Source organism: Pichia membranifaciens (genome assembly GCF_001661235.1).
Source record: "Pichia membranifaciens NRRL Y-2026 unplaced genomic scaffold PICMEscaffold_5, whole genome shotgun sequence".
Classification (NCBI taxonomy): domain Eukaryota; kingdom Fungi; phylum Ascomycota; class Pichiomycetes; order Pichiales; family Pichiaceae; genus Pichia; species Pichia membranifaciens.
Window position 1 is genome coordinate 977,409 of NW_017566986.1, and position 12,195 is coordinate 989,603.

At 48.5% G+C, this 12,195-nt stretch overlaps 7 protein-coding genes across 7 annotated transcripts; 2 read left to right on the plus strand and 5 right to left on the minus strand.

Moving 5' to 3' along the window:
* Positions 1–75: 75 nt before the first annotated feature.
* PICMEDRAFT_36084 (hypothetical protein) lies at positions 76–2,328 on the minus strand (the record flags this gene model as incomplete). Its single annotated transcript, XM_019162986.1, has 1 exon — positions 76–2,328. One exon carries the CDS (start codon positions 2,326–2,328, stop codon positions 76–78), a length of 2,253 nt encoding a protein of 750 aa, XP_019016425.1.
* A 342-nt stretch (positions 2,329–2,670) lies between these two features.
* PICMEDRAFT_74079 (hypothetical protein) lies at positions 2,671–4,857 on the plus strand (the record flags this gene model as incomplete). The annotated part of the gene is made up of 1 exon (XM_019164669.1): positions 2,671–4,857. The coding sequence occupies one exon, from the start codon at positions 2,671–2,673 to the stop codon at positions 4,855–4,857; it is 2,187 nt and encodes a 728-aa protein (XP_019016426.1).
* Positions 4,858–5,152: 295 nt separating this feature from the next.
* Positions 5,153–7,267, minus strand: PICMEDRAFT_36192 (hypothetical protein; the record flags this gene model as incomplete). Its single annotated transcript, XM_019162992.1, has 1 exon — positions 5,153–7,267. The coding sequence occupies one exon, from the start codon at positions 7,265–7,267 to the stop codon at positions 5,153–5,155; it is 2,115 nt and encodes a 704-aa protein (XP_019016427.1).
* Positions 7,268–7,671: 404 nt separating this feature from the next.
* Positions 7,672–8,631, plus strand: PICMEDRAFT_13036 (hypothetical protein; the record flags this gene model as incomplete). The annotated part of the gene is made up of 1 exon (XM_019160001.1): positions 7,672–8,631. One exon carries the CDS (start codon positions 7,672–7,674, stop codon positions 8,629–8,631), a length of 960 nt encoding a protein of 319 aa, XP_019016428.1.
* A 186-nt stretch (positions 8,632–8,817) lies between these two features.
* Positions 8,818–10,134, minus strand: PICMEDRAFT_74082 (hypothetical protein; the record flags this gene model as incomplete). The annotated part of the gene is made up of 1 exon (XM_019164670.1): positions 8,818–10,134. One exon carries the CDS (start codon positions 10,132–10,134, stop codon positions 8,818–8,820), a length of 1,317 nt encoding a protein of 438 aa, XP_019016429.1.
* Positions 10,135–10,326: 192 nt separating this feature from the next.
* Positions 10,327–10,989, minus strand: PICMEDRAFT_74083 (hypothetical protein; the record flags this gene model as incomplete). The annotated part of the gene is made up of 1 exon (XM_019164671.1): positions 10,327–10,989. One exon carries the CDS (start codon positions 10,987–10,989, stop codon positions 10,327–10,329), a length of 663 nt encoding a protein of 220 aa, XP_019016430.1.
* Positions 10,990–11,123: 134 nt separating this feature from the next.
* Positions 11,124–12,014, minus strand: PICMEDRAFT_13039 (hypothetical protein; the record flags this gene model as incomplete). The annotated part of the gene is made up of 1 exon (XM_019160002.1): positions 11,124–12,014. One exon carries the CDS (start codon positions 12,012–12,014, stop codon positions 11,124–11,126), a length of 891 nt encoding a protein of 296 aa, XP_019016431.1.
* Positions 12,015–12,195: the final 181 nt, after the last annotated feature.

The window sequence follows — 12,195 nt, forward strand, 5'->3', positions numbered from 1 at the left end:
TTCTGGATATTTTTCGAATTTGTGTGCTCTATAAGATATAAAAGACTATAGAAGATGGTGATGAGGGAGAATTGATCACACTCTGAGGTCGAGGTCTGGCTTCTTTCTCGTTTGGATCCGTTTCTGTCTACGGGTTGTGTCCTTCCGGTGTTCCTCGCCGACGTCGATCAAGCTTCTACCGAAGTTGTCGAGGTCTTTGAGTTTGTAGATTCTGACAAGCCAGTTCTCGGTGGTGAAGACCTCTTCCAAGACATCCAAGTTGATGTTGTGGGCGTACTCGGCACCCAACTTCTGCTGTCTGACTCTGTCGACAGGGTCCCTGCCGGCGTAGAGGTCCCCAAACCCGTGGAAGGACATTTTGTACATGAGGCAGTCTTTCATCACCTGGGAAGCGTGTTCGTCGACCCTGTACTCTCCACGGTCGGTGAAGTAGGACCTTTCGTTCACCTCTTCCGGCCAGATACCTTCTGAGATTCTGACCATCCAGAGGAACTTGTTGAGGTCGTCTCCGCTGTAGCCTAGCATACCGCCGAAGATGACCAAGACGTAGTCCACGCCCAATCTTCTCATGATGACCTCGGACTTTTCTTCGCTGACGGCCATGGCTTTCCCGACGGTGGCAATGTGGGTGTTGTTCCAGGTGTTGTTGTCCACAAAGGTGGTACGGTCTGCCATACCGCCGATTTGGTAGCCATAGTCCCACCATGCCATGACTTTGGCGTCCTCCTCGGTGTTCATACGCAGCCAGTAGTAGGCCTCTCTGAAGTCGTCGATGAGGGCCGGACTGCCGTCTCTGTTTTTGGACGCCAACACGACAGAAGGTGAGGAGTAGGCGTTGGAGTTGACCCAGATGCAGTGCTGAACGTAGAAGAAAAGATAGAAGGCGAAGGTTGACGCAACGGCTAGTCTCGAGATCAAGTCCATGAGGTTGTCGTTGGGATTGATCTTTTCGTTGAGCTCACGTCCCTTCTTCGACAAAAGTTCCGTGAAGTCAAGGTAGATGTCACACAATTTGCCCACAGTGAGGGCTGCGCAGACACAAACGACAGGTGCAAGGGTAAGCATCAATCTGACCATGACACCGGCAAAGTAGGAGCCGAGAACCGAGTAGACAATGATGAAGATGGATTCGTCAGATAGGTCGTTGAAACATAGGTAGACCCCGACTGGGAAAAGCCAGATGAGGAAGTTCAGGTCGAAGTAGAAAGAGGACCATGGTGTAGGCTGATGCTCCGAGACAGATGCAATGATAGGAATGTGGATCTTGGCGTAGTTGGTGTCCCAGAGGGAGTAGAATCTGCCCGTCCATGGTGCAATGAGGCCGAGCTTGGTAGCAGCAATCAAGCCAGAGACACCCAAAACAAAGACGAGAGTCCCGAAGGCAATCATCAAGTTGTAGAATCTCTGTGGCGACAAGATGGTCTTGAAGTAGTTGGCGACAACTACCAACTGCAGCAAGCCGAAGACACCAAAGGCAGCCATGTGGTCGTTCGACTTGATCGGCAAGAAGCCCACAAACGGAATCTGCATCGACATCAAGGTGCCGAGTGCGTACCACGTGCAATAGCTGGTGTACAACTTGTAGTTGAACCTGCCCATCAAGAGGAGGATAAAGATGTGGAGCGGGATCATGTTAGTGATGAAGACGTATCCACCCCATGCGGACACCATGTAGAAGTAGAAGAGCGAGGTGACGGAGGCGTACAGCACGGAGCCCAGTCTGACGGACTTGATCCAGAAGTAGAAGGTGACCATCAACAAGGTGATGGCGATCGCCTCGTTGTCGTACGAGCCGGCCACCGACCTCGAGATGTAGCCCGGGACAATCGACATGAAGGCGGCGCTCAAAAGAGCCGGCGTCTTCTTGCTTCTCATCGAGGGAAGCGTGCTGGTGATTTCCAGCGTGAACAGGTACGTCGCCAACGCCGTGAGCGACGAGAAAGCCGGCGCAAGCATCACGCAGACGTTTCTGATGTCGACCGGCAGCCCCAGCCTCTGCAGCACGTTGTGTATCACCGAGGACGTCACCATCAACCCCGGGTACAACGTCCCTCCCGTCACTCTCCCCAACGGGTACCACGTTTTGTCGTCAAACCAGTTCAAAAACTTGTAGAACGAGTGCGTCACAAGGTACTTCGTCGCCCGGAAGTTGAACCACGGGTCGAACTCGTGGATGATCGACTCGAACCGGATCACCGAGAACAATCTCGACGCCACCGCCGCCCCCGAGATGCACACGAAGATTGACGTCTGCACCAATAGCTTCACCACCGTCAACAGCTTCACGTCCATCTGGACGTATCCGTCGTCGTCAATTGACACAATCATCTTTTTCCCTGATCCCTTGTGTCTGTTTTTGTCGTCCACTAGTTGTGCTTGCCCTCCAGACTCCGCCCCAGCCCTCCTCTCTTCTCTTCAGAGCCTTCTTGGCCCGTGTCCTCTCTTGCAAAACGTGTTCAGAACCACCACCCACGAGCGTTTCCGCAAACGGGGCGGGCCGATCGGCTGCAAAATTTTTTTGGTTCTCTTTCCCGCAGGTGGTGAAGATTACGGGAGGCCTTTAGGTAGCCCTGGGAAGGCCAGGAGGAGGGGAGAGGAGAAGGACATGGGGTACAGGTGGAAGGTAGGAAGGAGGCAGCGACCAGTAGGACGTGCAAGAGTGACAGCAAGATGGCCTCGAACAAGACAAACTGCTCGCTGAACCTACAGCCGATGAACAGCGGGAACTACACGGCAGCCATCGCCGGTGTGACGAGCTCGGACACAGACGAACACACTGTTTTCGGGAGAAACGCGGACGGGGGCGGCGCTGATGGGGTGGGGGCAGACGGTGGGGACGGCGGGGCGGAAAAGGAGGCAGCGGGGAAGCAGTATCTGCGAGGTGGGCAGGCGGGGAACCGGGTGCTGGCCGAAGAAGACATGATTCCTCCGTACGACAGCTCGATGTGCACGAACAACTCGCTGATCAACGACAGCTCGGTGCTGTTGGCGAGCAGCTCGCTGGACCTGAAGCCGCAGAAGAAGAAGGGGGCGCAGGAGACGCCGGCGGAGCACCATGCGGCGGACGCCGACGTGGTGGTGGCGCCGCCGCTGCTGGGCTCCACGGATAACGGGGACCACCAGAGCAGCGATAGGACGGAGTCGCTCAAGTCGACGGTGTCGGCGGAGTCCCGAGGCACGGAGGAGACAGAGCGGACGTCGGGCACCTCGGCGACCAACAACACGCACGCCACAAACGACCTGAACGAGGAAACGAGGCAGCTCTCGGACTCCTCCTCCGGAGCCAGCGAGCGCCGGGGCCAGGCCAGCAGCCAGTACCGTAAGGACACTCTAACAGACAACACGCTTGTGGAGAAGCAGTTCGACACAATGAACTTGCGGGATGCCGGCGCCCTCACGCAGAAGAGCGAGCAGGTGGAGGACGGATCGTCCGAATCACAGTCACAGCCGGAGATTCCAGCCCCATCGCAGGACCAGCCGCAGCGTCCTGGGCCTTTGCAGCCGATCCAAGAAGGCGTGCAGTCGACTGAACAAGGCTTGCAGGGCAAGCAACAGCAACCCCGGACTCAGCAAGGCGTCTACAGCGATGACTGTAAACAGCAACGCCAGGCCTATGAGCAGAGCCTGGAGCAGAAGAAAATGGAACAGTTTAGGCGGCTGAACATGCAAGAGAAGTCGGAGTCGAGAGGCTTCGCCAAAAGCGTCTCCCCAATGAGTCCAAAAACAACAGCCCCTTTTGCACAGAAGCTACCAGCGGCAGCCAAGAGCGGTGCCCCGCTGCCTGTGATACCAAGCAAATTCTCCAAACCAGTTGTCGAAAGCAGCAATGCGTCTTTGTCTTCGACAAAGCTTACGGGCTCTAAGACAAGCTCGACGCCCATAACAGCTGCATCCCATGCGACGAGTAAACCCGGAACAAACACAGGTTGCAATAGCCATCTCCCCGACACCAAGCTAATCAACTCGCAGACGAATAATCCGCATGCCGGAGGAAACTCAATCTCTTACAGCAATTTGTCCATGTCAAGCAATCTGGGAAACGACAATAGCAATGGGACTTTCAATGTAAGCCCGCAAGCTGCATTCAGCCCGCCAAAAAGAACTCAGTCTCCATTTCGTGATCTATCCAACCCTTATTTGAAACAAATAAACAACCAACAGCGGCCATTATATACCCCTGCGGTTTTACGTGTTATGAAAAATTTCGGCACCTCACCATCCTCCGAGGTCGGGTTTGATGTCCATCAGCTACCATCCGAACGCCCACCCTTGTCCCAATCCAGTTCAGCCATCTCTGTGCGATCAACCGCATCCTCAATTGTAGATTACTGGAACTACATGACCGGAAGAACTCCAAGCAAATCCTACGAAGGTCCCACCAGAGAACATTGGAAGCCGGACAGTTCACGTTTCAACTGTGCCCAATGCGGCAAGTTGTTCAACTATATGACGGAAAGTCGTAGGAAACATCACTGTCGTTCATGCGGTGACGTGTTCTGTGGCGACTGTTTGAAAAACTACATCTATCTCGATCGTAGCGCACATTTTACCCTATTTGGTAGCAATTGGGACGAGCATGAGGCAGAGCAGAAGCCAAACGGTCTGGTCAATTTGGTAGATGAAAACGTTGGCAAACCGAACAATACCCCAAAGGTTGCTGTGGAAGATGACAAGAAATATCTTTGCAAAGTCTGCCTCAACTGTTTTCAGCAGTACGAAGAATACGTTTTGGATCATACCACCAGAGATCATAATCTAGGTGCTGATGGAAAGGATATGCGCAAGAACAATGAGCACAGGGAAACTACCATGGATACAAAAAACATACCCGTTGATTGGAATTGGAGTTCGTTTTGACATACCATTTATAAACGCACGCTTTGGAAAATAGGTTTCTTCGAGTATCTAATTAAAATTATATAAAGTGGGATAATGGATTGTAGTAATGCTTTGTTCTATCAAGTAGTAAACAAGATTATCAGAATTGAAGAGATAAGATAAAATACAGTCAAAAAGCATAGTGAATAGAATAGAAATAAAAAAAAATGGTTAACAGTAATATGGTCATGATAATAGTGGTAATTAGAGCAAGGGGTAGGTTCGGCGTTATTAGCCTGTAGTGAAGCCAGGGAGATCGTAGGTGACAAAAAGATCAATTAAGCTCATCTCTTTCTCTATTTTCTTTGATGATCTGATCTTTGATGAGACCCAACGTTTTATACTTGTCGGATCCAGAATGGCTGAATTCTGATTCTGAGGAAGTATCATCGTAGTCACTTAAAGAGGTACTGGATAAACCGGCACTTGAAGAATTGTCATCGCCATTGATTATTGGAGTATTCTGAGTCATCCTGATCTTCTTATCAGTTACAGAGCCACTGTCAGAAGTAGTGTTGGCCTTTTGATTCAACTTCTTCTCAGTTCTACGGCGTCTCAACTCTTGTGTTTTCATCTCCTCAATGGCTTCCTCTTGTGTCAATCCTTTTTCAAGTTTTTCTAAGTGTCTCTTTTTCCTTTCATCTTTCAATAACTTCTTCATCTCTAACTTCTTTTCATATTCCAAAATGCTGAAATCTGGGAAAAGTTGTGGACCAAGTTCATTGATTGTCTGAGTTATATCCGAGGCTAGTTTGTCTCTTTTGGTTTTCAAATCTGTAAATCCTTGTTGGTTAGTCAACATTAACCAAGCTGCTTTACTCTCTTTGAAAAGGTCCATACCCTTGTCACCAAAAATCAAGGCTGAATAAGTCACAGAAGCAGAAAACGCATAAAAGGTTAGGAATGCAAATATTTTGGATGCCGATGGGTAGTAAATGTGAACAATTCTGATACCCAATAAAGAGTATAGTGTGTACAAAATCGGAGCAAATCCCATACTAACCAAAATTTTCCATGTGGCAATAACATCATTCCCTTTGATTTTGACAGTAGAACCAGCCAAAGCTTCCTTTCTCTTCTTCTCGGATATCTTCTTGGTAGCCACAAAAACAGGTGAAAAAAAGATAATACCAGGAAGGGCTAATATCCCAAGAATGATTACTTGAGAGAATGTTTGAACAAGATCCAATAATATAGAGAGCTTGGATTTCACAATTGCCTTTCCCACTAAATGATCAGGAACTTTCATGCTTTTCAAGTCCTCGTTATATTTCAAAATCTCGTTCTTCAAGGATTTGATTCTTGGATCATCCTTGAAATGTAAGAACCCATTTAGTAAGCGTCTGTTCATTTCAACAATAGAAGCAATTGACAACTTATTTGAAAATTGGTCAGAGTATAATCTGCTTGCTGCTTGGACAACTGACAGACTCTCAAAGTCAGGGCACGTAACAGTAACAGCCTTGACGCCCTTGGTGATTTCACCCAACAAAATTCGAACTGCCTCATTCGAAGTTTTGCTGTCTGCATACATATCTGTTAGTGATTGGTCAATCTCGATTGGGTCACCAAACTCTACGAGTGCTCTGGATCTAAATTTGTGGGGATGGAAATAATTCATCCCAACAGGAATAATCTTCACATTCAACCCTGGGTTTGCATCCATTGCACCAAGTGCCATCAAAGCAACACCCGCCTTTAATGGTAGTAAGTCTGGTCTATCGTGGGAGCCACCCTCAGAGAAAACACCAATGCAATGACCATGAGCTAAATGTTCAAAAACCTGTGCATAAACTTCTGACTGATCAATCTTCTCAGCAGCTTTGTAAATCGAACCTGATTCCAAAAGTAGTCTGGCTTCAGCTTCGGCTTTCTCAGAAGCAAATTTTATTGGTTTCTTCAAATACAACTCAGTATCTGAGTCCACTTTGTCGATCGGTCCTGTCCCTAAAGATTTAGGAAGTGATAACAAACCCTTTGGATGACAATCTTTGAGAAAGCTAGTACCTTCACCAATTATGTGAAGCTCGTTCTCAGGATCCAGCTTGATAGTACCTTTTTTCAATTTCAAGTTATCTTGAGCACGCTTAACAGGAATTGACAACTGGGATCTGGACACAAGACCTATAAACTTACGTCTATGAGACTTTTCCGCAATCAAACAAGAGATACGTCTCCCGGAGGCCTTTTTGACTTGGCTCATCAAAATGATAGGATCGACAAACTGGTTGGCGTGAGGTGCAGCAACAAAAATAAGTGAGTCTTTTTTCGGAACTTTGAAACCGCCTCTGGATCTTATTTCTCTGAAGAAACAGTCGAACACAACGCAGAATGCCCATAAAATAAGGTCGTAAATGAACAAACGTGCTGGTGTCGGTTCATGGTACATTTTTCTCAGATTTTCGTAATGTTTTTGAGCAGCAGAGTCATTCGCCTTTTTTCTTTGGGCAGCTTCAGGTCCAGCTTTCAGCCCCTCTGGGGCGTTGTCTGAAGATAAGGTTCCAGACATCAAGCAAGCCAACAGCTGTTGTCTCTTTGGAGAAGCCTGTATAAGTACAAATGTGCCGCAAATTCCGTACTTCCTCCTTGCGATCCAGATGTTTTGCACTTCCTTGGCAAATTCTGCTTTAGGCTCAGACGCTGATTTTACAAAATAGCGAGGTGGTGATTTTGGATGTTAATATTTCGACCTTTCCGTATTGCCTGCCTAGTGATTGGCCATTCTGGTGTTATAGACGCAATAAGAGAAATAGTGTGTCACATCAACTCAGCCTTCAGTGAGTGCTCAAAAATATGGCCAACGAACCAAGTCCAGCAGAATTAAGGAAGCTTCAGAGGGAGAGGAGGGCTGCTAAGATGGCCAGGGGAAGCACCAGATTGAACAAAATCCTAGGGTCGCCTGATATAAAACATGAAAGTGAAATAGATGATACTAAGGAAAATGGAGCATCTTCAATCGGGAAAGACGATATAATAACAGCTGCTTCCACGGGCAAAAGTGATCACCAAGAGCAGAATGTAAGATCAAGATCTGACAAGAATAGCGGAGATAGAATCAGCGTCATACTGAATCAAGACGTGGACGATGATCCACCTGTGTCTGGATTGGATGGGCTTGAAACTATTGAACCAGAGATCTCCCTTGAAAGTGTAGACTCTCCGCTACAAGAGTTTGGGTCTGATGAGAATATAGAACAAGAGATGGAGAAGCTTTTGAACAAAATACTACAGAACTCCGCACATGATACATCCCATCCGCATGCGCATGGTCAGGGTATAACCGATAACACAAATGCTATGTTCAATGGAGACATGGCGTCTATGTTCCCTGGCTTGAAACCGGGTATGGGTCCTACAGGGTTCGGTGCTATGCCTGCTCAGCCTGCTAAATCAAAATTGGATATTGCCAAAGCAAAAGTGTATCAGTCAGGCTATGCAGTGATCAGGTTCATTATAGTGTGGGTTCTCGTTTCTAATCACATTGAGCGTTCTTCATTCACTTCGGGATTTGTTTTCCCCCAAGGTTCCCGTCTATGGCTCCATTTCCTAAGTACAGAGGCTGTATTAGGTGCAATCTACCTACTTTTGAGTTATCTTCATATATTTCCAAGTCACACTATCATGTCATTTGATATTAGTGGATTTGGATATCCTAATTCCATATTAACATCTTACGGTTTGGTCAAGAGCTTTTTTACTGACTTTTGTTTCATGATAGTCGTGCTTGGCTTCTACTTCTATTTCGGCGCTTGAAGACGTGTACCGATACAGTTTAAGGTTCTTCTATTTCTCAGCTTTCGTTTATAGAATAGTAAGATATATAGCGAACAATGTCCAAATCAGGAAAATACTTACTTTTGTATTAATATCTAAAACACAAAATCAATATGTCTTCAAAAGAAGAACAATCTATTTGCTGGTTTGTAGTTCCACCTTCTCTCATTTATCATCCGAGCCCACAATCTCCATCCAAGTTTTACCTTCCTTCTTCAACTCGGCGGTGACCTCATCCTTGATCTTTCTGGCCAAACCTGGTCCCTTGTAAGCAAAAGCCGTGTATAGCTCAACGTAAGTAGCACCTGCTTTGGCAAACTCGATGGCATCCTTACCAGTGCTGATACCACCACAACCAACAAGAACTAAATTAGAGTCCTTGGTGTATTTTCTTAAAATTCTGAACGCTTTCAAAGAAATTGGCTTCAAAGGTTTGCCTGATAGTCCTCCAGTCTCTTGGACCACATTGGACTTAGTGATCATTTGATCGACTGGTCTTTGTATTGTTGTATTAGAGAGAATAATACCATCAATTTTAGCATCTTTTGCAGACTGAGCAATGGACTTGATCTCTGGTTCGGTCAAATCAGGTGCAACTTTGACCAAAATAGGAGGTTTTCTGGAAGAATCAATCAATTCACCATCGAGGCTATTTCTTTCTGCAACGACCTTAGTAAGAAGATTAGTCAATTTCTTTTCGTTTTGTAAATCTCTTAAACCTGGAGTATTCGGAGAAGACACGTTGATGACTAATGCATCAGCGTACGGGCCAAAACTTTGTACACCTTTGATGTAATCTTGGACCTCATCTCCGGTCTTATTCTTACCCAAATTGATGGCCAAAAACTTGTTGTCTCTGAAAGAGTTCAAGGTTGCATTTGGATGTGCGACGTGTAATTTGGTGAATCTTCTCTTCAACTCCGCTAATACTGCCAAATGGCCAACCGAGTTGAAACCATACCTGTTGATGACAGCGTCATCCTGTCCTAGTCTGAAAAACCTTGGGGTAGGGTTACCAGGTTGAGGAAGCGGGGTGATGGAACCAATTTCAACGTATCCGAAACCTAGGTTGAACAATGGGTCGATGACTTCACCGTGTTTGTCAAAACCTGCAGCCATACCGATTGGGTTGGATAGTTTTTTCCCGAAAACATCGACCTCTAGCACTGGATCATCGATATCAGAGAACAAACGTGGGTATACACCTGACTTTAACAAATCAATACCGAGTTTGTGGCCTTGCTCTGCGTCGGTAAGCAAACGGATCAGAGGACACCATAGGTATTCATTTGCTGCGGATCTTGCATCCAAGGAGTATGCGCCCAAACCAATTGCGCAGACAAGAAGGAAGGTGGAACTTGGCAATGGCAGGATCTTAGACTGTAGCGGAGTGCTTCTTCTGGAGTTGAAACATCTTTTCAAGGCCAGGGAGGAGTAGAACGGCCTTGGTGGCACTCTTCTCAGGGCCTGTAGAGGTAGCATTGATTTTGCAACAAGTGTTACTGCTGTACAGAGTACTCTTTGTGGGAGTGGGCCAACCTCTCCTACTTGCAAGTACCGTAGATGAAGAAAGCCAGCTTGCAAAGTTGACATTTTTTTCCTTCGAAGCGGCTCGCCTCCTATTGGCTGCAGGTTATCCTCCGTTGGACTTTATACAGCATATACAACGTCTCTTTACTCCTTCTTCTCCACCGTTTGCTGGTTCTGCGCCCTCACCTTCTCCCAGCTAGATCCTTTGGCAGTGGCAGGGTTGTCCTCAATGAGGTGGTCCTCAATGGAGCGATGGCCAAACGAGACGTTGGCGTCCACAAACTCAACGTCGTTGTCCGCTGCGGGCGGTTTTGAAGGGTCTTTCAGTCTCACGGTCTGGTCGAGTATGGAGTTGTTAAAGTACTCCGACCAGTAGTATGAGTACTCTGCGCCCTCTGGTGTAACCTCCACGACCTTGTATACCTTGGAATCCTTCCCGAACCGTTTCTCAAGCTCCTGAAGCTTGCTCTGGTATATGGTCGGCGTCATGTAGCTGAACACGAACGCCGAAATACCGATGCCTCCCGCCATAGCGTAAACGGGACTGATCTTTCGCTTACGGCGGGCAAGCCAGACCATCGTTAGCCCTGCCGCAATACCCACAAACGACTTGGCGACCGTGGTCGTCTTGTACGTTCCCTCGAAGAACTGATGCAACTCCTGTCTCTCGTCCGCCGTCAGGTCGTGTTCTTGCTTGTAGAATGCCACAGCATCCTTCTTGTCTGTGCTAAAAAGTCTATTAATGTCGATCATGAATGCTCCGGGTGCCTCACTGTCTGCAAGGCAAGGTGCACAGTCCGTGCCCATGGTTAACTTCTTCGGCTAACCGTCATGATGAGGTCAAAAATGGGGCGGTGCACCTCTATCTCGGGAGGAAAAAAATGTGTATATAGTGAAGTTAAAAGGTATACAGGGAGACGGGTTGTGGGGGTGGCAGCCGATCAATGGCGGCCAGACTGCTGGCGGACCTTGTCCCAGGCACTCCCCTGGGCACCCTGGTCCTGAATGAGCTGGTCGTGGTCCAGCCGCAGAAAGTCGGAGGGCTTCTCTGCCGCACGGTCCCCACCGTGCTGGGAACCGCTTTCATTAGAGTCGTAGGAATCGCCGATCGAACGTGGAGAGGAGAGGGTCGCCGAAGACAGCCCGAAGTCCGGTTCATCGTGCTGGTCGGACTGGTCCGGCACTGCTAAGGGGGAAGAGTGCTGCGTCTGCGGGTCTGCGTGCCGAGCCTTCTGCAGGCGGACTTTGTCCCATCCAGACAAGTACTGCTCGTTCAGGGTCCTTGGCGTGCCACTCTCGTCGCTTTTGTAGTACCCGGGCTTCCCGTACGGAGGGAGCTTCGGGGTGTCCTCCATGGAAAAAAACTTGGTGGAGTTGACCACCGTGCGGGGGTCCTTCATCCTGAAGTTCGGGTCGCTGCTGGACTTGCGGAAGTAGTTGGACCAGAAAACAGACTTGCTCATCGGATCCGGCGTCTTGGCTATGGTCCGGCAGATGGCCGAGTTCTCGCCGTATTTCCGGTTGAACTGGTCCACTTGCATCGTGTATATGCTATGGTTGACCAGTCCGGGCACTATCGTGCCCCCCAAAACGGCGCCCACAATGGGGAGCGCCGGGTGCACCAAGGCTCCTCTTCTCCGGACTATGAACGGAGCCGCCGTGCCCAGTGCCACCCCCACAGAGAACCCAAGTAGCATTCTCCGGCACTGCTGTTCGAAGAACACGTAGAGCTGCTGCCGGTCTTCGGAGCTCAAGTTGTGTTCTTGGTCGTAGAATGCAATCGCCTGTTCCCTTACCTTCGCCACGTCTTGCTCGCTATCCAGGGGCGCCATTGTTCGATTCATGCTGGCTGTCTGCGGTCACAGTGATCTGCTAAATAATTTGTTGCTCCTTATGCAGTTCCACAAGTAGAACACTAGCAATGGGCAAACCGGATGTGCTACATGGGAGGGAAGACAATGTGACGTCCCCTCTAAGGCAAATTTCAAACCCCGGCGGTCGATCGGCCCAAAA